Source organism: Poecilia reticulata, chromosome 1 (assembly GCF_904066995.2).
Source record: "Poecilia reticulata chromosome 1, P_reticulata-male-v2, whole genome shotgun sequence".
NCBI lineage: Eukaryota > Metazoa > Chordata > Actinopteri > Cyprinodontiformes > Poeciliidae > Poecilia > Poecilia reticulata.
In genome coordinates, this window is record NC_088830.1 from 12,651,059 (window position 1) to 12,676,999 (window position 25,941).

General features: G+C 40.1%; 2 protein-coding genes across 3 annotated transcripts; one reads left to right on the forward strand and one right to left on the reverse strand.

The window, feature by feature from the left end:
* The first annotated feature begins 8,173 nt into the window (after positions 1 to 8,173).
* Positions 8,174 to 23,376, forward strand: hap1 (huntingtin associated protein 1). Of its 2 annotated transcripts, XM_081606456.1 has the most exons (15): positions 8,174 to 8,600; positions 12,743 to 12,819; positions 12,965 to 13,081; positions 13,168 to 13,262; positions 14,755 to 14,863; positions 14,977 to 15,055; positions 15,144 to 15,274; positions 15,441 to 15,515; positions 16,040 to 16,251; positions 16,817 to 17,026; positions 17,111 to 17,448; positions 18,889 to 19,077; positions 19,209 to 19,311; positions 19,496 to 19,548; positions 22,070 to 22,195. In XM_081606456.1, the coding sequence occupies exons 1-14, from the start codon at positions 8,435 to 8,437 to the stop codon at positions 19,527 to 19,529; spliced, it is 1,935 nt and encodes a 644-aa protein (XP_081462582.1). In that variant the 5' UTR covers positions 8,174 to 8,434; the 3' UTR covers positions 19,530 to 19,548; positions 22,070 to 22,195. The 2 variants fall into 2 exon arrangements, with proteins under 2 accessions (XP_081462582.1, XP_081462580.1); XM_081606454.1 differs by lacking the exon at positions 19,496 to 19,548 and having other exon boundaries at positions 22,070 to 23,376.
* Positions 23,377 to 23,422: 46 nt separating this feature from the next.
* On the reverse strand, positions 23,423 to 24,219 carry LOC103465279 (uncharacterized). Its single transcript, XM_008409945.3, has 3 exons — positions 24,078 to 24,219; positions 23,734 to 23,973; positions 23,423 to 23,598 (listed from the first exon to the last, which is right to left on the reverse strand). The coding sequence occupies exons 2-3, from the start codon at positions 23,969 to 23,971 to the stop codon at positions 23,519 to 23,521; spliced, it is 318 nt and encodes a 105-aa protein (XP_008408167.1). The 5' UTR covers positions 23,972 to 23,973; positions 24,078 to 24,219; the 3' UTR covers positions 23,423 to 23,518.
* Between the last annotated feature and the right edge of the window lie 1,722 nt (positions 24,220 to 25,941).

Here is a 25,941-nt window from a genome sequence, read left to right on the forward strand (position 1 = left end):
CCAGTCAGCCCTCTACCCCAATGAGGGGCAGAGGGAGGCACCGGGTGCCCTGGATGGTGACCCCCAGCCTCTGCAGCATTCTACACCCAGGAACGTCTGTGACTCGGCTCAGCGGTCCCGCCATGACGCGTCCACTATAACAGGTACGCCGTTTTATTTTAAAAGGCAGTTATGGCCAAACATTTGTATGTTTAGGTTTTTTGTGCTTGTCTTTATGGGATTCCTAAGAAGAAATTAATAAATTTAATGGCTACAATTGGTGAATATATGTCACATTTATGCCAAAAGTCAATATTTACAGCGTAATCCTTCATAGCTTCTTCAGTTCACTCTGACATTCTGGAGATGAACAAAAATATCACTGATATTGATTGATTCTTGTCTCGGTTCTTGAAGTTCATCCACTCTTTCTTGACTTAATTGATTGTTACGTTTTCCTGGTTTTACTGTAAGTCAAGTGTCTTTTATGAGAAGTAACTCATGGATGTGGTCATTCTCATAATCTGAGTGAGAGTGAGATTATTTTATTCCAGAATGTTGGGATTTTTCTCCAGTCCATCAATTCTGGGTAAACAATGTATTAAAACTTGGTTCTCCGGTAAGGTAACCTAAACTTTACATATAAGGCCATTTTTAATGTTGACACCGATTCATTGCTAATCTTTCACTCTTTTCTGCTGATGATACTGAAATGAAGTGACAAAACAACTTTCTCATTCTGCACAGAAAGCTAAGAACAATATGACTGCCAGCACAAAAAGATGCAACACTTGCAAAACAGAACATCATTTCCAAACCTCAAACCATGACTTCACAAACAATAAAAATGGAGCGCAATAAATCTATACCTTAACCACAAGAGGGCAGTGTAGCTGCATGGCTGACACTTCAACTCTGTTGTTAATTTTATTGTTGCTTTCTTTTTCTTCTTCCCTCATTCCTGAACCCACACATTCATAAATCCATCAAATCCTGGGCGCGCTCAGACCTTTGCTCCAACCTGCCGGAGCTGGAGATAGTGAGTCTGCTGTCAGAAGGTCAGCCCAAGTACACCCTAAGAGCCGACACCGTGTTTGGATATGACAGTGATGACTGGCTGCACACCCCTCTGGTGCCACCAGAGGTCGTACTGGGACTCACTTATGAACAGATCGAAGAGACCTTCAAATATTTCTGTGAGTACTGCTCCTTTTCTACATGATGTATGTGTGTGATGTGAGGTCTCAAGATTAATAAAACAATCTTTTTAAGATGTAATGTCAAACATTCAGATCATATTTTTATTTTCGGATAGTATTTTCTCTCAAAGCGTTTTACTGTAGAGCTGGATAAATCTCTCCTATTTAATACATTAAAAACTTTTGCACAGGGTCCGGTTCAATCTTCAGCTGCAGTAGGACAATGAGCTGATTAATGAAAGATTTTGGAATGTCCTAGTCAAAGTCTGACCTTAAATGAAACTGAGATCCTACTTAATGAACTTTAAGCACACAATTTTTGCTTAAAAGATCTACTGTGTGGCTTAATTAATTGAAACTAATAACTAACTGATTAACTACAGGATGAAGCTTTGCGTCAACACACGGATCACAAATATCTGATCAGCGTCTTTACACTAAATAATGATTTAATTTAAGTTTATCATGTTGGATCATTGAATAACATACATTAATGAACATCTCACATGACGAAATGGATTTAAATTTTTTTTATTTTTTTTAGAAAGATTTGCTCTAAAACTGCTTACTAAAAAAAGTTTCCCTCACATTTCTTAATTAAGTCTTAGCTGATTTAGTTTGAAATAAAAACAAACTCCCATGTTTCCTTTTGGGCTATTTTCCGATCTCACACTTCCAGGATAAGTGCTTCATTTTTGAAGTCATTGATGTCAAATGCCATCAAGCCAATTACCCTACTGTTCCTTGCCGCTCTAAGCAGTTTACGCTGAAGACGAGCAGACTGCAGATCCCGATGGCCGCTCTGACATCACGATGACAGGGTTGGCACGATGACTGCTGCAGCCACCCTGAGATGGTTTATTTTTAGATTCATAGGTTGTCTAGACTTTGTAGGGTGATGGACGGATGTGTGACAAAAGGTCAGATGCTCTCTGTGTACATTTTAGCAATCCGATGTCTATTGTGTAAAAAATGTTTTAGTAAAAGACTTTTCTTTAAAATAAAGAGGCTTGATTCATACATGTACAAATACAGCAACTCATTTGTTGTTTTTTACATGATTAATCCATAACTTTTAAGACCATTCTCAGTGACCTGACCCTTCTTTGTTGAGCTTTTCACATTTGGTTAAACCAGGTTTTATCTAGGCCTTCAGGAAATCTGAACAGACCAATATTCGCTTGTTTTTGTGGAAAATAGTCCACTAAGGAAATTGGCTTATAGTGAGGATTTAGTGAGATTGTAGGGTATGTCCTTCTAACACCCAGTAGACTGTCCCAGAATGATGGCAACCACATGTTGCTACCAGAACCAGGACAGACTAATCTGATTGATGCACATTGTGCCACACTGTGCTTCTGTTTGAATTATTTAGCCAAGGGACATATGGTGGTGTTTGTCAGTGCTACTGAATCTTCTGGTATCCTGTTTCCCTGTTGTTGTTTCTGCTCTGCATTTTATTTTTATCACTAGGCACCGAAATGAGTCTTGTCACACTTGTTTTGTGCAACTGACGGTTTACTGAGGACTTGAGGTGTCCTCATCAATCCATGTATGACAAACTTTCCACAATTTTTAATATTTTTCATGAGAACAAACTTCTAGATTAGTAACTAAAACTACGATAAAATAAGTATTTTAAAAAGTTTTACAGGAAAATATGTGTTAAAAGAAGAAGAGACTAATGCATTCGGATTTACATGTCTCAATTTAACAACTTTTTTATTAAAAAAATGTTTTCTGTAAAAACTTAAAGCGCGTGTCTTAAATTTTACAACTTATACTAAAAGTGGATCTTTTGGGAAAAGTAACGCACTCTCTGTCCAAGCTTTCTTTAATGCAGAACATTTGTTATATTAAAATTAGAAAAGCCCTTTTTGTGAAACAAACAATGAGATTTGTTTCGTAATGGTAGCTGTTGCACAACAGTGGACAGTCACACCTTGTTGTTCAAGAGGGCAATGTGTTATCAATTTATGGTAGTGGATCTCCTTTGTAGAATGACATGGCGTTAAAGGGGTTTTTTGTGTGTTTTTTTAATTGCTTTTCAGTTTTTATAATTTGGAAATGCACATTTTGAATTATGCTCAATAGATTTAAGAATAAATTGTATTTGCCCTTCATCTTTAAAGAAGGTAATTTACCTTTGTGACACATGTGGCTGTATATGCTCAAGATTCCTGGTTTACTGCAGCTGTGCTAACTGTATATATAAATTTTATATAAAAATATCATTGATTGCACTTTAAAAATTAGGTAACTTTATGTTATTAAAGGTAAAGTTTAAACTAGAGGTGTGCCGATCGATCGGTCACCGATCATAATCGGGCCGATTTTCGTGAAAAAGTGCATGATCGGTGATCGACGATCATTGGCTCTTGTTGCCGACACCGATCACCTGCATCTCATTTCGCAGCCTGCCTGTGCAGCTGGTCTCCTCTTTCCTTTACACTGCGCAAAACGCGCAGCAACAAATCCTAAGCGATGTGGAACTATAACGCACTGAGTGAATGGGGACGTTTGCGTGTTGTGGTGGAAAATTGAAGCAGGTCAAAATGCATCAACACAACGAAGCTAATACGACATAAAAACAATGGCATACTTGACGGAGTTTGGCTACATCGAGGCTCACTGCAGTAAAAAAGACACATGGAGGATCAGATAGCAGGTAAAGCAGCGCACAGCTACAAACACTCAACCGGATTAGCATGACCGTCAGAAAGCTAAACAAATAATCCGCAAAATTATTTAAGTCTTCGAGCTGCGATGTAAGACGCTGCTTCTGTTCTCGCTGTTGAACCGCTGCTACGCGTTACAGGTAGTAATATTTCACAGACGGAGCGCCACTTCTGCTCCACCTGGTAATGACTCTCACACCGAACCTCTGTTTAAAGCTGCAGCATCTAACTTAAAACATTACATTTTACAAACGTATTAAAACTTTCGCTGTCCTAACATGAGACAGATAATCTCTAAAAAAATAATCGATCTCCTCCCTGCTCTGCATAATTACTCCCAGTCAGAAACAGCCACTCAGAACTAGCAGTTATCAGCTAGCCGCCATGCTATCAGGATGTTTTCATTCAGTAACTCAGGATTGTTTATCGTAATGGAACCTGCATTTGCCTTTGAATGCTAAGTTTTATACTTGAATTTTTTTGGCAATGTTGAGAGATTTTATTTTGGCTCTTTGCATTATTTAGCCTCTTCAGAGCCTTCATATGTTATCAGTCTGTTAAAGATAGTATTACCGATAGCAGTACAATTTGCACAATGCCTGTTTTGTTTAGTTTTCTTCTTGGAAAAAGTTATTAAAAACAAGTTTTTGTCTAAATTAAGGTGAATTCATGGTTATTTTTTCCACATAATGTAACTGGTAGTGTTTATGATAAAAAAATAAATAAAATAATTATGTGATCGGCATCGGTGATCGGTATCGGCGATCAGTCCTCATGGGTGATCGGTATCGGTATCGGCAGGAAAAAACCTGATTGGCACATCTCTAGTTTTAACAGTAATGATTTCTTGGTTAATGTCAAGTTGTCATAACAAAGACATTTTGAATATAGGTGTTATGTCATGTTTATGAAAGTGTCATGACAGTCTTATTCACCCCCCCTTCAAATAAAGTGTTACCTAAATGAACTTGTGCATTAGTTTTGTTAGAGCTAATTTAGTTGGCAACTGGAATTCAGCAACATCTTAAGGTTGGAATAATTGTACTAATAATTTTACTGTTTAAAGTAAAATTGAATTTATCACAATTAATGTGCAAAGTTTTTAAAGTGTAGTGTTATAGATGGAGCTCAGCTCTGCAGGACGACTTAGTTTTTTAGTTCATAGCATATTTTACACCTGCAATAAGCAACTGGAAACTTTTTATTGCAGCAACACAACTTTGATATAAACCTATGAGAAATGAGCAAAAGCCAGTCATTTGTGATCAAATTTAACATTTTAGATAATTTAATTAGATTTTTAGACATATTGTCAAACAAGAGCACTCAATGCTCTTGTCAAAGAGCATTGGTTATGCATGTCCCTGGTTATGCATTAAGTTTATTAAAGGCACGTAGAGGGAGTTTTTATTTGGATGCTGTGAATAAAAGCACCTTCCTGGTTTCGACTCACAAAGAATCTCATTGATTTCAGCGCTGTTGCTTGAACTTGCAGCAGTGAAGCAGATTAAAGTAAATATTAATAAATCACTAAGTGATTTGTAAGAATGTGTTGTGAATGTTTAATGGTAACGTCATTATGAGGATATAGCTCCACTTCTTAATAATTTGATTTCTGAAGAAAGTTTAACAGAAAGCAGAGGAATAAACTTTGCTGAAGTATTTCACTTCTGACTTTGCAACCATACGCCTACATAAAAAAGTATCAAACAAATGAAGTAGAAGGAAACTGTCACATGTGTTTCAAAATGTTTTGTAGATAATTATCCAAAAGGTTTGTGGTTTTCTGTTTGTGAATCGTTTTAACTCAAGTCATACTTCTGTATAAATCGGTCTATTGTGGCTCTGGTCAGACTTCAGGGTTGTTGTCCTCCTTTAAGGTGAACCTCCAGTCCTTCTCACAGGTTTTCACTGGTTATATTAAGTTTATTAAAGGCACGTAATCTGCTCATGGTGGTTGTTTACGGATGCCTTGAACAAGGAAGTAAAGCACATTCCTACTTTCCCTCTTACAAAGAAACCTTGTTGATATCAGTGTGGATGTTTGAAGAGTAAAGCAGATGAAATTCATTGATAAATCGCTAAATGATTCGTAAAGTTTGGCTTGATTGCTGCAACAAACAGATGGGGGACAACACAAGGTGACAATATTGTAAGGAAATAATTTACTTATATAAACCCAAACTGCAAAACACAAAATCTTATCAGTCATGTTTGGTTTCTAGTGCAAATATCTTTAGTCTTATTTCAAGTGTGACGTTCAAGCACACAATTTGAGCTTAGTTATAAGTTAAATAGCATTTACAAAATTTTTTCCCATGTTTAAGGTTGTACGGTCTTGTTCCAAGTTAATTTAGTCTTATTTGAAGTGTACTAAGATATTTGCACTAGAAACTAAACCCAAAAAACAACTTGGTAAGATTTTGTTTTTGCAGTACAAAAGTAACGTGTGTCACTTTTCAGTAATGTTTGAAAACCTGGATGTGTGGAGATGCAAAAATAACCAAAACCAAATATTAGAGGTGACCAGAGTCAAGTCCACTCTGAGGAGGCAGGAGCACAACAAGTCCATGAGCATCTCTTATCACTAATGGCAGGTTCCCCTAAAAAGCTAAAAGACAGAGACTCCCTAGTGGTGGGTTCGTCACACAAACACCCTCTTAGAGAAACTGGTTCAACTAATAAGCCAATGAACTCTACAAACTTGCTATATTTTAAAACAGATATGCTTGCAATCCCCAGTACCTAGAGAAATTACTTTTAAGATTAACATCTAGGGAAGGAGAGGTTTGATCAAAGGGCTCAATGTGATGACCCTCCCGAAGATCAAGGGACAAAGCATCCGCCACATGGCTGTCAGAGTCATGTTTACAAGTATGTAAACAAGAAGACTGTAAAAACAAAATCCATTGCACCTTAAGAATAGAAAAGAGTTTCTTCCTGTCTTGACTTTCTGTTCCTTCATAGCTGGGTTCATGCTGAGAATAAGTTACACACAGGTGGATTCTTAAGTGACTTTTAGAGACAATTTACTGCATTGGCTTTTCTTTAAGGGTATTTGAGCAAAGACTGAACACAAATGCATGGCATTCTTCTAATTTTCATTTGAATGAAAATATATAATTCTGTCATTTTCCATCTTTTTCACAAGTGTTTGTGAAAAAGAAACATTAAAGTTTGCGGTTGTAACGTAAAACATATAAAAAAGCTTAAGAGGAATGAATACTTTTGGAAGGAACTGTAGTTTTTAGTTGTTTTTTTATGAAGCATGTGATGCTTGTTGTTTTGATATTGAGATCAGAGTCCTCGGTCCATTACTTTCTTATAACCATTCGTTCCTCTGTAATTTCAATTATCTTGCTTTAGTAATCAGGTTCATAGCTGCAAGGTATCAGGAACGTGTAATCTGGAATAAACAAGCGTGTTGTGTCAAAGACGCGGCGCGGCGTCCCACCAGTGACGGTGAAAGTGGTGTCTGTGACCGTGCAGGCTGCAGGTTGATATCCTGCATGGCCACTGAAATGTTTATGAGGGGGTTAATATTTGATTGTTAGAAACTCCTGTGTCTGGTTTAGGGTTTTTTTATTTTTATTTTGGCAGACTGGCAAATGTGTTTGCTGGAAGCAATTCTGACATTCACCAAAAATGCTTGTAAATCCTGACAAGAAAAGAAAGTCAGGACGGAAAATGTGAACATTTCTGCAAATGTATATAAAAAAACAGGCCTCCGTTATCTTGAAGCTCTCGCTCACATAAGAACCATTTTCATTAATAACGTGGTACATTTATTTAGATATATTCTTAGTAAATTCTTATATTCATATGTAGTATTTCTAATACCTCTGCTCCATTGTGTGTTTCTGAGCTGCTTTGTCTTTATTTGTGAACTCTCATTCAAGTCGGCAGATCAGATACTTAAATTGTATGTAAAATGTTAAATTGGGATTGTAGGTAAATATCAGTGAAATCTCTGTGCAGGCTGCTGCCTCCAGCAGAACGCTGTGGGTGTGTCTCTGTCTGCAGCAGAGTTACGCAGAGCCTCTTCTTTTCTGTTACGTATGAGAGGAGAGCAGCTGCAGGGATTCTGGGAGCATACCATCTTCCTCAAACCATGGGGTGGAGCAGGATTTGTGCAGCATCCTTTTTCAAATGCACCATCTTCCGAATTATTCCTTCACCCGCATATGCATCTCCCTCGTCTTCCTGTGGCTGCTCCAGGTCAGAACGATTAAAATCCTCCTTTGTGTCCAAAGGTCCAGAGTTCAATTGGTCCTTCGCTCCCTCCTCAGCTTCCCCCTCCCCTTCCCCACCCGGTAGTCCAACGTGGCCAGGTGAATGGAGGCAGGCATGACGACAGATGGCACGCACGCTCCCAGGGATTATATATTAACTCCCAGCAGCTCAGATTCTCTCACACACAAAACGCCTCACACAGACTCGCACAGAACCCAGCAGAATCCTCATGCAGCAGACGCAGCCAGCGTGTCGCAGCGCCGCCAGCGCGCAGTAAAACGGGGGAAAAAGCAGAGGATTTAACTTGTGGACAAAGTGACAGAGGGGAGTTTTCCTGCAGTCACCATGGAGGTGTGGAGCTCCTCGGCGTCCGAGGAGGAGGAGGACGACAAGAGCACGTCCAGCTGCGTGGAGGAAATTCTCGAAGAGGATAAAATCAGTCACAACAGCAATAACAGCAATAACAACAACAACAATAACAACGAGAGCCTTTGCAAGGAGGTAACGCAAGGTGAGATGCCGCAGTGGGCGACGTGACAACGGCTTGCAGAGGAGACCGAGGAGAGATGTGCAGAGATCAGGTCACTGCAGGACAGGAGGCTCAGAACATGCAGGATTATAAAAAGCAGTTCAATATGTTTAAACGGCACTGGGGGGAAAATTATGTACCTTAAGGTTCACAGTGAGCTGCAGCTTTCAGGTCTGTTATCTAAGGGCTTTAATGCTTAACGGTGCATGTAGTTCAGCATGTGGAGACGTCACTGAGAGCGCATCATTCATAACGGCATAAAAGCTCAAAATAAGCTGGGAATGCTTTAAATATATGAGCACAAAAACTTATTGGTAGCTGTGAAAATAAATACAGCTTTAAAATGCTTCCATGTAGTCTGTTGAAGGTCACTGAGATAAATATGCGTGTGTGCGTGTGTGTACAGTCTGCTGCTGCACAGGGAAGTCCTAAGCTGTCTGTGTGTCAGCAGTTATTATCATTGCTGTAAAGCTGTTCTCAGCAAATGCTGTTTGTAAATTTGGCACATCGTCTTTTGACTGTTGCAGCTTTCATTCAGAAATCCCAACGTAGTTCAGAATAAAGGAAAAACTAAAACCTGCTCGGTGTTTTAACAGTTGTGCTTCAGTAATTACAGTTTTGACAGACGAGGAGCGAAGGTTATTTTATAGAGCTTTCTTTTTAAAACCAAAGTAGATTTTTGCTTTATTTAAATTTTATATCTAAATATATTTATTGAACTTCTTGTGTGATCTTGAGCAGTTGGTGTTGACCGCCTCAACTGAGGTAGCTAATGCACTTGTTTTTGGTTTAAAATGGGCTCTCATCATTATTTAAGTGTAATATAGTCGATTCTCCTCTGTGGCGTCCTTTGTCTGCATGGACATGTGGAGGGTAAAAATACTGCAACCTGCTGGCAGCTCTCCAGAAATCAAGACGCGATGAACATCCTTCTGTCATGACAGCTGTTGGCTTTATTTGTAAAGCACATTTCAGCAACAAAGCAGTTCAAAGTGATTTAAAAACATCATACAGTCACCAGTTATGAAACAAGCAGTAGACATTACATTTTGTAAAATGCCATCATCAGAATAAAGCAAATAAACATTATAAATGCCCCATTAACTTCTAACCAAAGGCAGCTCTAAACAAATGGGCGTTTAGCCTTGAAATAGAGTTTTTTGTTTGAAAGTTTGTTCCATATTAGAGGAGCGTAAATAATTTCATAATTTGTCTTGGTGCTCGTATTTATATGAGAGGTTTTTTAAAATCATTTTTAACGTTTTATTGTTAGAGAAATGGATCGGTTTCGCCCCAGTGATCTTCTTGCAACGACGCTCATCCTTGCCTGTCTGATCCCCTCAATATAACAGACGTCATAAGCACACCTAAGTCAACGAGGTTTATCTGCAGGGACAGTATTAGGGTAACAGTTCAAACCACCTGCTTGGATTTAGCTTCACCCACACTGTAAAACCTGTAGCTTTATCTCTGCTGCATGGCAGCCTGGTCAGCAGGTCAGAGGTCAAGGATTTCACCCGGTGGAACCTGAAGGGGTGTTTAGTCTGCATCAAACCTAAACTAAACAAATGCGTACTGTTGAATTTTTACTTGTAAAAATGCAACCCAGTGTGTGATGATATACATGTGATGAATATAAACATTTATTTATTTGTTGGTGGCTTTGGTAGGAAATTTGAGTGGATTTCCTGTAAGATAATGGGTCTTAATTTTGGGTGTGTGTGAATAGATGTGTATGCCAGCCAAGTGTCCCACTGCAGGCTGCCTTGTTAGCACAGGAAATGCTAGGATCCACTTTGAGAACAATAGGATTAGTGGAACAGTTATCTCATTAGGCTTTTCTTAATTTATAGACTCTGTCTCGGTGCAGAGTTTGGAGCTCAGGAAGACTTGTGTGTGTGTGTGTGTGTGTGTGTGTGTGTGTGTGTGTGTGTGTGTGTGCGTGTGTGTGTGTGTGTGTGTGTGTGTGTGTGTGTGTGTGTGTGTGTGTGTGATCCTAATCCTGCAAAATTTAGGATCTACCTTTATAATACATTAGAGTTGTTTTTGCTGGTGCGCCCCTGAGAACGATAAACATGTCTACCCTCTTTCTTTTTTAGTGGGATGAGATGGAGATACTTTAATCAGTAGTCTTTTGAATATTTATCATGAAATTCTCAATGTTTTATTTTTAGGGGTTTTCTTCTTGTGATATTTAAGTTTTTTAGTGTATAAGTCAAACAGCAAGTGTGAACAGACTAAGCAAAAGAGGAATCGATCAGTGCCAGATAGATCAATCATTTTGGATATTGAGCGTTTTTGTACATTTTTCCTTGCTGCTGCAGCATCAGAAGGAACCATCTTGTCCACTTAGCAGAACAATTTTAAGGAGGCTTACAGTCTGATTTGTCCAACTGTCCTTCAATGTTTTGGTCACATTTTAATGATTTTCTTTTCTACGTACCCTATTGTTGCTGACTGAAAACGATAATCTAAAACTGACACTGAATCATCTTGGCTGTATTTTAATCATTGACGGTGCACTTAGTGCAGCCGTAGCCGGGACGCTCTCCATTAGGCTGATTAAATATGGCTGCAGTATCAAATCACTGTTTCCAGGCCAAATCAAACCTCAATCTAATCACTTCACCTTGTAGAAAACCTGTTGGTTCATCTGAGCTTCGTGAATAAAGGAAAATGTTTCTGATTTAAGTAAAGGAGCCATCAGGTCTCTTCTCTGGTAAACACAAAGTCAGAAACTCGATGTTTAAATGTTGTTCAAGTTCTGTGTGCTTTCTGCTTTATTTCCGGCGTCAGAGGATTGTTGTTGATGCCACTTAATGGTTTTGCTTTGGGTTTTTTTTTTTTTTAACAATGTGTCTTTCATTTTTTTTACAAACCAGTTATAGCAAGATGTTTCACATGTCCATCTGTTTTAATAAATAACATGTTTTTTACATGCTTAGGTTCAACAGTCTGATTATAGTGGAAAAATATACGTTTATTGAGTATTTCAGAAACTACCATAAACAACAGAACAGCACCTGAGAAGAGTAAGCTCCCTGTTCTCACTTAAAGTCCAGTTTCATATTTAAATTGATGAAAATTTGGACGCTTTGTTTCCTGGTTTCTCATGTTTAAAGCAAACATTTAAACAAACCTGAGCTTGATTTCCAATCAATCTGCATAATAGTGGTGAAGTTTAAGGGGGGAAGAGACTCATTTTCTGTAGAGTCATCAGGAAAAACATCAAGCAAACAAAAAGAACAATAATCAAACATCCAAACTGTATGTTTATTATTTTTATCATTTCTCAATGAAAAATAACTAAATCCTTTACTCAAAAACGTATATATCTGCCTCATAAGGCTTATTAAATTATTATTGTAATGAACTCATTTGCTCAATACTTTAGTTTTAAAGTTTTAAATGGTAATTTCCCTCTTTGTAAAAATGGATGTGACTTTAAAAATGTTCAGTGGGTTTAAATTGTTCTTGTTCAATAACCAGAAATATTAAAATCGAAGAAATACCTTACATTTTTAATTGGAAAATGAGCTGCACTTCCTTGGAATTAAGTGGGTTGCAGGACGTTCGACACCAATAAAATGTAATCAATATGTAAATTAAGTGTGAATAATTATAATGGGGACCTGAATGGCTTTACTCCAAACTCTGTCCACGTCAGTGCTAAATCCCTACCAAGTAATTGATTAATCCTTTTGTTCTTGTTCCGCTGTAATGCCTTTAAAGTGAATAAAGACAAACCATTGTTCAGGATGTAAACAGATTTTCACGTCAGCAGCCAGTTACCTTCTTTCCCTGCGTCTCCGGCTGAAATGGACACCATCAGGTTTCCCCTGCGGTCGGCTGAATGAAGCTATTCTGGTGTCCAGGGGCGCGGCGTCTCTACTGGCCTCTTAACTGGGCTCAGAGGGATCAGGCTAAGAGGATCAGTCGATGATGGGCCTCATGGACATGTTTTGGTGTGGCTCCTAAAACTTCAGTGGGACAGGACAAATTAAATGCTCTTTAGCTATAAAATGTTCATAATGTTTATTTTTATTATTTCTATTTCCTCAGTCAGAAATGCATCATTTTCTGCCTCCGTTCGTTAAATTCCCCTCCTTTCCTTCATTCCTCAGTGCTGTGCTCAGACAGAGTGGGCCAGGTCACCAAGACGTATCATGACATCAAGGCGGTGACCCACCTGCTGGAGGAGGTAAGAGACACACAGCAGATGAACTGGATTAACAGAGGATTAGACATATGGTCCTCTCTGCCCAGCTCTGTTTTACACAATTTTTTGGCTCACATGTCCCAATCAATCTCGTACAAAATATACACGTTTGTGAATCCCTGTGCAGAAAGAGCGGGATCTGGAGTTAGCGGCTCGAATCGGTCAGTCCCTCCTGAAGCAGAACCAAGAGCTAACGTCTCGCAACGAGACGCTGGACGAACAGGTGGAAATCGCAAAGGAAGAGGTAGTTGATCCTCCTCGTGCACAGACAGAAAAGCTCCCATCCTGCTGAGATTCAGCGATCAGCAACACTTCTTTAAATTTCTTCAGATCGCTCAACTTCGCCACGAGCTGACGATGCGAGACGACCTGCTGCAGTTCTACGCCAGCACAGAGGAGACGGAGAACGCTCAGGGCCTCTCACCGTGAGTACAGGAACACACACATCCACTCTACACACACGCTGATGATTAGTCTGAAATACCTTAAAGGTACCCAGGAGCAGCCAAAAATGTTTTCTTCTTTTTTTTATCCAAAAATAATTTTATTGGGATTTTCATTTGAACAGATCAGCAATAATCCAAACATGCAATATTTTACTAAAAAGAACAGAGTATTTTAGCATCTTTCTCGAGTCAAGCAAAAACAGGCCAAAGACTTCAAAAAGTTGCCTTTCAAAACAGCATCTTAGTCATTTTGTTGCTGCAGATTTAATGAGATGCCAAAGTGTTGCAGCGTTTCCTCTGGCTATAAATTAAAGTACTGGGTAGCAAAGTGTTGCCCCTCCCCGACTTGTTGCTGCCCATCAGCTGGCTGAAAGGAGGCTGCTACACTTTTACCTCATTTAGAAAAATAACAAATTTTTCTGTTAGGAAGTATTTGTGGTTGCAGAAAAACGCTGACAGTCAGGTGTGGAAACTGAGGGTTTACCACCGATCCGTCTTATTAAGGTGACACAGTTTAAAAACTACAGTTAATGATGTACGAGTGACATGTAGGTTAAGTAGTCGGCTCCAGGCTGGCTACCGGTGCAGATAGTAGGACTAATTAGCTCACAGCTGTGATTAGAGCTGCGCTACTTTGTAAAGTAATAAGATTTGAAGTTCTGCACAAAAATCCCTCGATACATACAACAAATTTTAGTATTTTTTGTTAAAATCGACATTGTAAATGTCATTAGTGCCACTATAAGGAGTGGCACTAATGATATTAAAATAAAGATATTTTAATATCTTTATTTTGAAAACATACTGTCAGAGTCTCAAGCTGGCTCAGACCTAGCTGCAGAACAAGAACAAAACATGCATCTAATATTTAATTTCTAGAACATTTTTAGATGGTTTTACTAGCTAAACCAGTAGTTTAGTGCAAGTTTAGATTTATGCAGGTTTATGCTTGAGTGTTTCATACAAGACATGACATAGAAAGTAGCACAACCCTCCTGCTTTATTAAAATTAATTGAATTGCTCCACATATCAAACTTGTTTGTGAGTAAACACACGTCAGAGCAGCTCTTCTGATCCTCTTAATGATTCCAGATTAGCTTTCTGGAAACTTCCTTCCTATCTCCAGTTAATCCAAGCTGGGTTTTTTTCTTTGAGAAATGCATATGTGTTATAGCAAGTGATGTTGATTGATTATCAGAGTTACTACAGGGGGTTTCATAATCTGAGCGAGTCAACTTCTAATATTATTTTGATTTTTGGAGCCCAGAGGAAGCAGTAAATGAATAACTTTAGGCTGTAAGAACTTGAAGCTGATTATTTACCATCAAACCAAACCAACATCTTTATTTTTCACACATCAGCATCTGTTTCCCACTTGAATATCATCTTTCATGCTATGTAAAGCAACACGTAAAAGTGTAAAGTGATGTTCTCGAAAGTTAAAATATTTTTTCTTTTTGTTTTCTGCAGAATCAAAAGAAATGAATCCAGCAGTTCTCTCAGCAACTTTGTCCATTATGACTTTCTGCATCAGAAACTGAAGAGTTTGGAGGAAGACAACAGAAAACTGAGATTAGAGGTATGCATAATGAAATCCCAACTCAATATAAGATAAAAAAAAGAAGAAAATATAGGTTTTCTATTTTCCACCACTGGGTTGTTTTTAATGATATGAGGATGTTGTTTGCTCAGGCCACTGAGCTCTCCACAGAAACGACCAACTATGAGGAGCAGGAGCAGGAGCTGATGATGGTGTGTGTGGAGGAGCTCTGTAAGTCTTTCTCCCGGATTCACTGATAAACAATGGAGCAGTCATTCTCTCACTCTCCAGTTGTATTTACGAAGCTGGTGTGTTTCAGCATCTGCAAATAAACAGGTGGTTGACCTGTCGGAGGAGCTGGCTAGAAAGATGGAGGACACCGTCCGACAGCAGGAGGAGATCAGCTCTCTGCTCGCTCAGATCGTCGACCTGCAGGCCCGCTGCAAAGGGGTGAGGCGCACAAACACAAACTCACAGTCCCACTTCTGTGAGATTATTGTTTCCTGGCAGCTCCGAAGCTTTCCTACTCTTTTATTTTCTTATTTTGGTTCCGAAAAGTGAAGTAACTTTCTGTTCTGTGATGGTAAACTTTTTGAATCCTGCTTCTGTTCCTTAGCTTGGTCATGAGAACGAAGATCTGAACCACCAGCTGAGTTTCTCCAGAGAGAAGGAGGCAAAGCTCAAGTCTGAGGTAACTGATCACAGCAGTGTTTTTAAAAATGTTTGACCACCAGGGGGCGCTAGAGCACCCTCAGACTGCTGGAGGGAAGATAATACATTTTATTTTTAATCATAGTTTTTAATTTGATCTGTTTTTCAATCATTGTTATAAAATATGGGCTAAAATAATTTATTTAAAGTTATTTGCCATGCAGTCAAATTTATCACTCTGCTTTGCTCATAACATAAAATCAGAAGGTACAAGACAGAGTTTATGCTAAATGGATGTAGTAATTATTGAATAGTGAATAAATGTGAGAAAGCATTCAAATAGTTGATGTTTTCCATTTTTTGTAGCATGTTCAGTTTGAAAAGGGGGTCTCTGTCCAGAGCCTAATGCATGGAAAAGTTTGCATCATATTCAGAGTTGGATTAAAATGAAATGAAATGCACATTTTAGCTTTTTATTTCTCATTAGCTTTGCAGTTAGTGCGATGTCTGTTTAACAACTCCTCCTAGTTATCTAATGTGTGACTTTATGTTTGTCTTTTGCAGCTCAAGGACTTGCAGGACAAGTACTCTGAGTGTGAGGACATGCTGCACGAGGCACAGAAGGACATAAAGAACCTGCGAAACAAGAGTCTGCCCAACAGCACGGTGCAGCGGTACACTGCGCTGACCTCCGTCCTCCCCATGGACTCTCTGGCTGCAGAGATAGAGGGCACCTTCCGGAAAGGCCTGGACTCTCCCGCTCCATCAGAGTACAAGTGAGTCTGTCAACAGAAATAACAACCACTCTCACCGTCTGCGATTGTCCAAGAATACAAAATCAGAGTGGGGTGAATATTGGTAAAGACGATAGATCTGAATTTGATTATTTTTTATTGATTCATTTGGGTAACAACATTTTCCCTTGATTCACTTCTTTAAAACTTTTTGTTGGCCTAATAAAAGTGCAAAAGTCACAAAATGACACAAATTATTTTGTAAAGTGTCTTTTAATGGCAAGGGATTTGCCATTTGACCTTGAAAGAGGAAAGTTCTGCAAAGAAATGACGGGACGACTTACTGACGATTGCAGAGAATGAGGAAGAAAAAGGCAATTTCTGATAGAAAAGCACAAGAAGTTGCATTTAGCAGCAGTGGCGCCCCCAAGTGGGGGATGAAGGGAAGCCCAGAGAATCATGTAAATGAAAGATATTTTTTTGTGTTGAAATAATGATTGTATTATTTAGTTTTATTCCTAATTTTCCACAACATGGATTGCAGAATCCAGTGATAAGCGTTTGTTGGCTGCAGGTTATGCGTGACGTTGTTGGTCTCTCCTGGCAGGAACCACCCATATCGCGTGTTCGAAACAGTGAAGGTGGCGAACAAAGCAGGGAGGATGCGGTCCCAGTGTCACTCACCAGGACTACCGGGCTCCAGCCCCGTGTCCAGTTGCACCAGCACCCCTCGGACCAGCTACTACGGCTCCGACAACGCCAGCTTCATCCTGGAGGACAAGCCCGGCTCCAGCTCCGCTCAGAGAGAGGACAGCAAGTGAGCTTCCAGAGCGTCAGGAAGTGGCTGAAACTCTCTTTGCTTTACTTCATGTTAAGTCGTCGTTGTTTTTCTCCGCCACAGCGTTAGTGGGCCGAAACGCCTGGGCCAGCCAGGCACACCCGGAGGTCAGGACCTGGAAACCGCTCTGCGCAACTTGTCAGCTCGCCAGCAGAGCCACGCCTCTGACCGGCCTTTCTTTGACGTGGAGAGGGAACGGAAACTCCGCGCCTTGGCGGCAAACTGCGAGGAGGGCGACGGCTCCAGTGGCTTCCTGACGCCAAACGACAGCCTGGCCTCCAGCTCAACTGCGTCGACCGGCACCAACTACTCCAACGGGAGCTCCCGGCACTCCTGCGGCTCCTCAGGAGGGTCCAGGTCCTACCTGCCAGACCGCCTGCAGATCGTTAAACCTCTAGAAGGTAGAAAAAGAAGGTTGAACTTTCAAGACTCAGTTTGATTGGCGACTAAAGTTGCAACATTTGGTGCGGTTTGGTACTGTCAAAAGATCCAAATTTATTGAAAAACCTGCTTTACCTCCTCCACGCCTGTGGTGACGCTGCACCAAGAACTACTCAACTAAATGACATGAAAATCTCAGATGAAGACATGAGCTCCATTTCCTTCTTCACAAAGTGTAAACAAAAGTGAAGTGGCATCAGATTTTAGGATTTGTAGGATTTCTCTTTTGTTTTTGATAAAGGACCATTTTTCTTGCTACCACTGGACACTCATGTTTGTTTAGGTTGTATTTACCCAGAATGCCCTGCACTGTAGCTTGCTTCCGCTTTTAGAGAAGTCTTCAATTCGGTTGGCATCCACATGTCCATTCAAACCACACCAGAGTTCACTTTAAACGTGAGGGGACACAAATTAATAACGCTTTAATCTTTAGAAAAAATAAAATAAGCACTTTGGATGTCTGCATTTAAAATATTTGGACTGAAAGATGTTTAAAATGATTCCTTTACCTTCTTAACCTCAATCAGGAACGTATGCTGAAAAAAGGAAGCAGACAATATGTGTTATCATCTCACGACCCGCATGTTTTAAATTCTTAGAGACAGTTTTGTCTGAGAATGCAAACTATGCTACAGTGTTGTCGTTGAAAAGAAAAGTTGCCCAAGACTTTAGTTCATGCAACACCTGCCACTGTTGCAAACGTGACTCTTAGCTTCTGCTAAGTTTGGATTTAATCCTAAGGTCGTCCAAAAGAAGAAAAAATCAATGAAAACATTACATATTTTTTGTCATCACAAGTTCTGTGAAAGTTTGTGTTTTTAATGAATCTCAGTTCAGTATAGAATCAATAAGTACAAATTTGCGATAATCACTTGTAGTCCTGAATTATCATTAAAACGGTGAAATATCTCTTTTAAATTCAGTGCTGGTGAAAAATTACCAACTATGTCAACGTTCACGCCTGCAGTTGCTACAGTTTCTGCTAACACTTAGCCAGTCGCGGGATTCTCTGTTTACAAATCATAAGTTTCCTGTCAAGCTGCCAACATTTCTGTTTGGCTAAACAAAACACTGCCAGATAAATTACTGCATTGCTTCAGAATAAGAGCCTCAAATTTAGATATATCACCTTATTATTAGAGCCTGTGATAGCCGCTTGCTCATGCTAAACCAGAAAAAGTCTCATGCTAACAGCAACTAGCTTGTGCTTCTCAACACGAACTTCAATTGGTGAAGAACTATCGTGATGCTATTTTACTACAAAACCACCCAAAAAGTGACAAATCCAGGAAACAAAACCATAGCAAAATGTTTCAGCCAAGCGAGGATCTGCTCAGTAATCTGTGTTATTATTTAAGATGGTCCAGAGACAGTCCTCTGTTTGTCTGTCTCCCCATCAGGCTCAGTGACTCTGCACCACTGGCAGCAGCTGGCCAAACCAAACCTGGGGGGCATCCTCCACCCTCGTCCTGGAGTCCTGACCAAGGACTTCAAGGAGCTGGAGGTGGACGTGCAGCACGTCTACAGCCTGAACGACCTGGAGGAGGACGAGCCTGACCTCTCGCAGTTTTCTGCAGCTCATGGTTTCGGTAAGACGTATGATTATTTAAAATATCTTCTGATTCCTCAATCCTCTTTAGCTTATTAAAAGCCTAAAATATGTGTGGGTTTTCCCTCCATGTGAGGTTTAATATTTGTGTCTCCTCCCTCAACCGGACAGCGTCCTCATCGGGTCCCACCCTCCCTCAGACCTTCCCCACACGTCCCAAAACCACCTGCAAAGTCCTCCAAACCCCCCCTCTCGTCCCCTCCTTCTCCAATCGGTAAGAGCTCTGCAGGTTACGCTGCTGCTGTCTGTTGATTTCCACACCTCTGACTGAATTCACTTTCACATTCGAGAAAGTTAAACGATTTCAAGCCACCTGATGTCAAATCAAAATCTCCAGCTTTCCTGTCTTGTTTCCTTTCCCCCTCCTGACGTTGTCCTCTTTGCCCCTCCCCTGGCAGAAAACGTCTGTCGAGGGTCATTCTGAAACTTTAGAAGCAGCCTGCAGGGAAAAGTAAGAGCCCAGCGGACGCCTGCATATTAACTGACTTGTGTCCTAAATCAGTGGTCCCCAAACTTTTTCCTGTGAGGGCCACATAACTTTTCCCTTCTCTGGTGGGGGGCCGGAGTCAGAAAAAGTGTTACACGTTTATCACCTGAGCTGACGGAAATTGCCAGAATCATTTCTCGATTGATTTTTACCCAGAAAGCACCTGGGCAAAAACCGTTAGTGAAACGGTCACTGGGACTGACTAGTATATATTTCATTGAGGGAAACCTGGAATGCGGTGTTCATAACAAACACGTGTGTTCATCTGCTCTACCGTACTGATTAAATAACATAAAAGTCAAGCAGTTCCCTAAAAGTCCAACAGATGGCAGCAATGCGCCATGCAAACACCCACAGCTTACGGGACACACCTCCTGCTAAAGAGCCCCCTGGTGGTTGAAGAAAAATCCACACATAAACCGGGAAAATACAATATATGAAAAAAAATCTGAATGCTCTCTGGTCTTGTTCAGGGGGCCGGACCAAATGTTGCGGTGGGCCGGATCCGGCCCGCGGGCCGTAGCTTGGGGACCACTGTCCTAAATGTTTGCTGGCATCCTAACTATTAACCACGGAGGCAGAGTCGCATGTTTATGTGGCTAAACTGCAGCTTATTGTGAATTTGCAGCTGCAGAAAAACTAACAGTTCGCTGCATTTGAGTATAAATTGTTCATATATGTTTGTTTGACAGACGCCCACGTCTCAAATGCAAAGAAAAACCAATGAGACAAAGATGGTTTCTTCCTTGTAAGCTTTGTTTTTGCAATTAACCAGTTCATCACGTGATAAATTAAAATGTGAATGAATAAATTTTTTTTAGGGGAAATTTAGCTTGTAGACTTCATTATTCATTTTATTCACGGTTTCTGTTGTGTGTCATTTTTATTTCCCTTTTATTCATTGTTTTTGTTTGTTGCCTTTTATTTTGGAAAATATCTTCCAGTTCCATTGGTTCGTTAGAAAATTAAAGTTTAAAAGCATTTGAAAGGGCTGCATTTTTATCTTATTAAGCCGTGTTTAATATATTACCTGAAGAGGGTCTCAAAACAACAATATTAATTTCTGGGACAATTTATTGTATAGCAAAATATGTTACTGTGACAGGCCTAGTAGTGTGAAGGCTTGATAATGTGAAGGACTGAAGATTAAATCTAAATCCATAACTTGAAGTAAATGTTTAAAACCCCTGATCAGATGTTTACTCCATTACATATTTACAATTAATGTGCATAGATTTAGTGGAGAAATCTGAGTTATTAATCTGTGACTTATTAATCAGCCTGTTCTCAGATTTGTCTCTTCACTAAATAACATAAAAACAATAGATCACATTTTACCCATTAAAAACAACAATGTTCAGCTGTAGTTCAGCATTTTTCCTCTGCCTCTGTGTTGAACACACTGTACTAATGTTTTTTTCATTTTCTGCTGATGTTAAAGCTGCTCTAAGCTGACTGAAGTCTCGGCTGTCATTCTGCATTAATCAGCTGTTTCTTTCTTTAAGTTTTCATTAAACAAACAGATGCTGCCTTATTACACTTAACAAACTAACACGCTTCTCCATCTTTTAGAGATGAATCACCAAATTAACTAAAACTTGTTTTTTTTTACCAGTTTTTCACTGCTGGACAAAAGTTTGTTTTGCAACTCTTGTTTTCCTTTGAAGGAGCAAGACTTTGATTTTAGCCCTCAAATGTATTATTTTTATCTTGACTGTAATTATTTTTTATGTTGATTAATTTATATGTTATTGTTAAATTGCTATTTTTCATAATATGCAACATATCTTTGATAGAATCATATCAATATTCTTACAAATATTTTTAAAGATTTATTTATTTTTTATCTTGAACATTGTTTTTAACAGAAACGATGTTTTCTAAAATGAAATAGAATATGAAATAAGTGATTTTTCCGTTACATATTTATTATCAACAATTACTGAATAATTTATTATTTATGTTATTTGTGTTATTTATAACATAATATAAATGAAATATAAATATTTCATTTATATTTATAATGAAATATAAATCATTATAAAACTAATGATTTATATTTCCAATAAATCATTAGTTTTTGTTACTTCAAACATATATTTTTCATATTTTCTATTTTTGTTAATTTATTCCAAGTTTATTATATATATTTTTATATGAAATTACAATTTTTTTAAATCTTAATTTAATAATTAACTGTTGATATGTAGGACGATCAGTTTTAATTAGAACTGATCGCATTAATACTAGCATCCACAAACAAAACACATTTAGCTGTAATTTCTTTCATGTATTTTCTGAAATTATAATTAGCTATAGATTAAAATGTAAGAAAGTTAAAAGTCTGGCTCCTTGGAAGTAAGATATTGAGAATATGAACGAAACTTTTGCACGCTGCTGTTTGAGAATGGATACATGCATGCATGAACACAAAACCTTTATTTAATGTTGCATTTATGATTTTTTTTTATGTTTGGGTTTGCAGCCTTCGCTCTTTCAGCCTGCCACCTCATCGGGACGGTGAGCACGTGAGCGCCTCGTCCTCCTCCGTCCTCCAGCACTTTCACCAGAGCAGCCTCGCCTCCACCGCCGGCACCACCGCATCCCTGGGACTGCTGCAGCTGCTGCAGCAACACGGCATCTCCGCCTCCACCGACCCCTACAGCAACCTGCACTACGCCCCCACCGTGCAGCCGCAGCCGCCTCCTCAGGCCTCCGCCGCGAAACAGACGGAAGGACGCAGCTCATCCTTGGACCAAAGCCGCGGGTCGAGCCTCTTCAGCCTGAACCTGGTGGAGAAGCTCCAGAGCCTCGGGCTGCACCGGGTGGCGGCCTGGGGAATGATGGGCCGGCGTGGGACCGACGGACACAATCGCCCCACAAAACTGTGACACGCTCACCCCGACTTCACCACCGTGACTTCACATTAAGCCATGAGATTCCCCCACCGTGCAATTCACAGCCCACCGCAGCACCCCGTGTCTTGAAAAACAGAACGCCACCGAATGTGTCGGAGCCGGGCTCGAGACGTTACCCGTGTAGAGCGATGAACTCAGCCAGTGTTCACGTCAGGAGCCGATTACATCACACACACACAAAACGGCAAAAAGAATCTTTTTATATTGTGTTTGTGAACATCATTTTACTGTTGTCTCCATCGCTGGTTTTAAATAATGTAATCACTTGTTTTTTGTTTTTTTTTTGTTTGTTTTTTTTAGTTTCCAAAGTGTAAATAATAGTATTCTTGTTTGTTATTTAAGGAAAAAGAAAAGACTACATGCAGTATAAAAACTGACGTTGTGGCACTGAAGAACATTCAGATGCACCAAAGCACTGGTTTTCCTGTACCTTAGAGCTGCTACACTGAAAGAAACTGATACAGGAGCGCTGCGATGGCGTCCTTTACATATCTTCTCATCTCCATCTTGGATTTCCAGCGCACAGAGAAACGGATCATGTCGATTCTGCTGTATTTCACACCGTCAGGAGTCTGTTAAACCGCTGGGATTTCTGTCTGATCGGGATCATCTTTCTGGGCATTAAGAGTGATTTCTCAATCTTTTAATGTTTGAACATTCAGAACAATCAAATGTAGCAAAAAAAAAAAAAACGGCATAGGAGACTGTGGATTTAAAAGGGAAGAAATCATAAACACAACATTGTGATTAGTTTTTGACCTAAATATGCCAAAATTCCTGTTTCTCTGCACTGCTTTCCGCTGTAGTCTGCCAGCTCTGTGTCAGTGTGTTTTACCACCTGAGAATTAAAGAAACAAACATACATTTTCATCCATTTCGGGTCCGAATGTCTTTCAGCGAAGATGGAATCAGTCCAGACTGCAGAGATCGTTCTGCAAAGATCTTTATTTATGCATTTTCAAGCCTCAACTTTTCTGCACATCGTGAACAAAAACCAGGACGGACGCCGTCCCTCCTCACTCCGCTGCGTCCCTGCGTCCAAAGTCCACCCAGCCCTGGTAGTCGCGGCCCAGCATGCAGTCAGAGTTCATCACCTCTGTGAACAAACCATTCCTACGTTGAACCACACACACACAACACCTCAGTGCACAGATCTGATCGCTTTCCGCAGATTCACCCATCTGATCAGATAATCAGACGGGAACATTCTCGGCCGCCACCCCGGGCGTACCTGCGATGGCTTGCATGACCTGCTTGGTCATTATCTCCCGCTCGTCTTCGGACAGGTGCGCCCGTCTCTCCGCCCGGGTCGCCGACGCCTCCCTCGCTTCCTCCCTCTTGGCCAGGAGCCGCTGCAGGACGTCCGCTCCCTTCGCCTGCCCGGCCGCGGCCCTCTGAGGTGAGGCCGCAGAGTTGGAGATGATCAACGCCACCAACAGCACAAAGACCAACATAACTTTTCTGGACATTTCTGCAACAAGATGTGCGGGGGGGGTGGGGGGGGGTCGGGGGAGAGACAAATCTGTTAGAAATGTATGCGAGATGTTCCTCGTGCACAGCAAAAATAAAAAGTACCTGTGAGGATGGGATGAGATGTTCACTCTGAAGAAAGATGATGCCTCGGCTGCAGACCTGAGAGCCGGTCGGCTTTTTTATACTGCCTAAAATCAAAGACCGATAAGAACCTTCAAGGGGGGAGGTTTGATGGATTGGGAGACAGATGCTCGGGAAGGAAGTGCGTAAAGGAAACAACGCGCCTTAAAACCCATAATTATGCTTTTCGCACTGCAATAACAATAAAACAACTCGATGAGTTTAAAGAAGAAATTCAATAATGTTTCAGAGCTGCTTGTATCCAATGCAAATATAATGGATCAGCCTCAAGGGAGCCGCAGAAGCGGGTCATAAATGCAGAAATGTCAACCAAAGCAATAAATTAAAAACCAAAAGCTTAAAAAAAAAAAAAAAAAGCTGTCAACATTTGAAATTTTAATTTTTATAGAGGAAGACCCTGATAAAAACAGAAACACATTTATTATTTTGGTTTTTATCATTGCAGTATAAATGCACCAAAGATAAATCATCAGATTTCCAGCTGAATTGTGCAAAAAGCTGCTCAGCAGCTACAAGAGTTTGATTATTGTGACAATAACAAATATACATTTTAAGATGATTTATAAAAGCTGCATGAATTGTTCTCAAGTTTTGTTAAAATGAGTAGAGTGGATCTTTTTTTTTTTTTTAAACATTGGTTTCCTTTTACTTACGTTGGTGTCTTTTATCTGTTTCCAATCAGAGACAAACATCTAGATTGGGAGAAAGTTTCTGTAAATCTGATTCCACTATGAATCTTTCTGGGTTTCACAGTGCTTTTGCAGTTTGGGTTGTTTTCACCTGAGTCTTTCTGATCCTATTAATAGAAAAAAACCTGCAGATGGGCATTTCTTACCGCCCATGTTCTTTGGAATAGTCTCTCTAAATTGGCAATTTAAGGTGATTCTTATAGACTCTCATTGTACAGGGAGTTAGTTATGTAACTCTAATATTTACCTTTGGGAGGAAGGTGATTTTGGTTTCATCAGAGTTCCTGGTTCATGAGGATCAACTGGTCCAAACGGGGATCGGAAATGGAGATATTGCAACGCAAGACATATGGGAGAAATATAATTTGTGGGATTTTGAGCTTTGTCTAAGAGTAGACAAAGTAATTGATCAAAATGGTAATGACCAGGAGACGACCCACTTTGTGATTTTGACCTTCTGTGACATTGAGGCAAAAACTCAATGTGTGGAAAATGATCAGCAGGCCTCCGCGGCTCCCTCTAAATATTCACAGTTCAAGTTTAACAACTCCGGTGTGTTTTTCCTTCCTCTCTGTGGGGAAAGTTTTTCGTTATCTTCACCCAGGAGGACCGAGGCGAGCCTAAGCAGGAAGTGAGCTGTGGCTGGACTTCCTGCGTGACGAATTGCTACCCTTTTAGTGAGTCCACGTTGGAGATTAGAAGGCGTTAATGATGTTTGCGCTCGGTATAGATTTTCTTTCTTGAGTGGCTCGTTTCCTCCATGGGTCAGTGTGATTTAGTTCATAGTAAAGCAGCAGAAACTCGGGGCCTTCAGACGTGAACGGGCTCCGGCCTGCCGCCTGTCCCACGGTGAAGCTGCAGAACTGCCCCGTGCGTTTGCCCCCCCTCTGCAAGTCAGATTCCTTTAGTTTATTTGCCTGTACAAACTACACCAAGACCAAACAAAAGTTTCCATTTTTAAATTGCAGAAATAATCGATGCATCTATTCGTGCAGCATCAATCTAATCTGGTCACGGAGTCAGCTTTCCCGCAGGACCAGATTTTCCAGATCAGACTTGTACATTCAGAAAATGCTCACACGCCCTTTTTTTATCCGTAAAAAAAAGGGCGTGTCTAAAAGCAACAGACAGGAAGT

Excerpts from the sequence above, each read along its gene's own strand:
- hap1 (XM_081606454.1), top strand. The coding sequence starts at position 8,435 with ATGGAGGTGTGGAGCTCCTCGGCGTCCGAGGAGGAGGAGGACGACAAG. Across the intron at positions 13,082-13,167 it reads TGGAAATCGCAAAGGAAGAG|ATCGCTCAACTTCGCCACGA; the intron begins GTAGTTGATCCT and ends AAATTTCTTCAG. Across the intron at positions 13,263-14,754 it reads AACGCTCAGGGCCTCTCACC|AATCAAAAGAAATGAATCCA; the intron begins GTGAGTACAGGA and ends TGTTTTCTGCAG.
- LOC103465279 (XM_008409945.3), bottom strand. The coding sequence starts at position 23,971 with ATGTCCAGAAAAGTTATGTTGGTCTTTGTGCTGTTGGTGGCGTTGATC. Across the intron at positions 23,599-23,733 it reads GGTCATGCAAGCCATCGCAG|AGGTGATGAACTCTGACTGC; the intron begins GTACGCCCGGGG and ends GTTTGTTCACAG.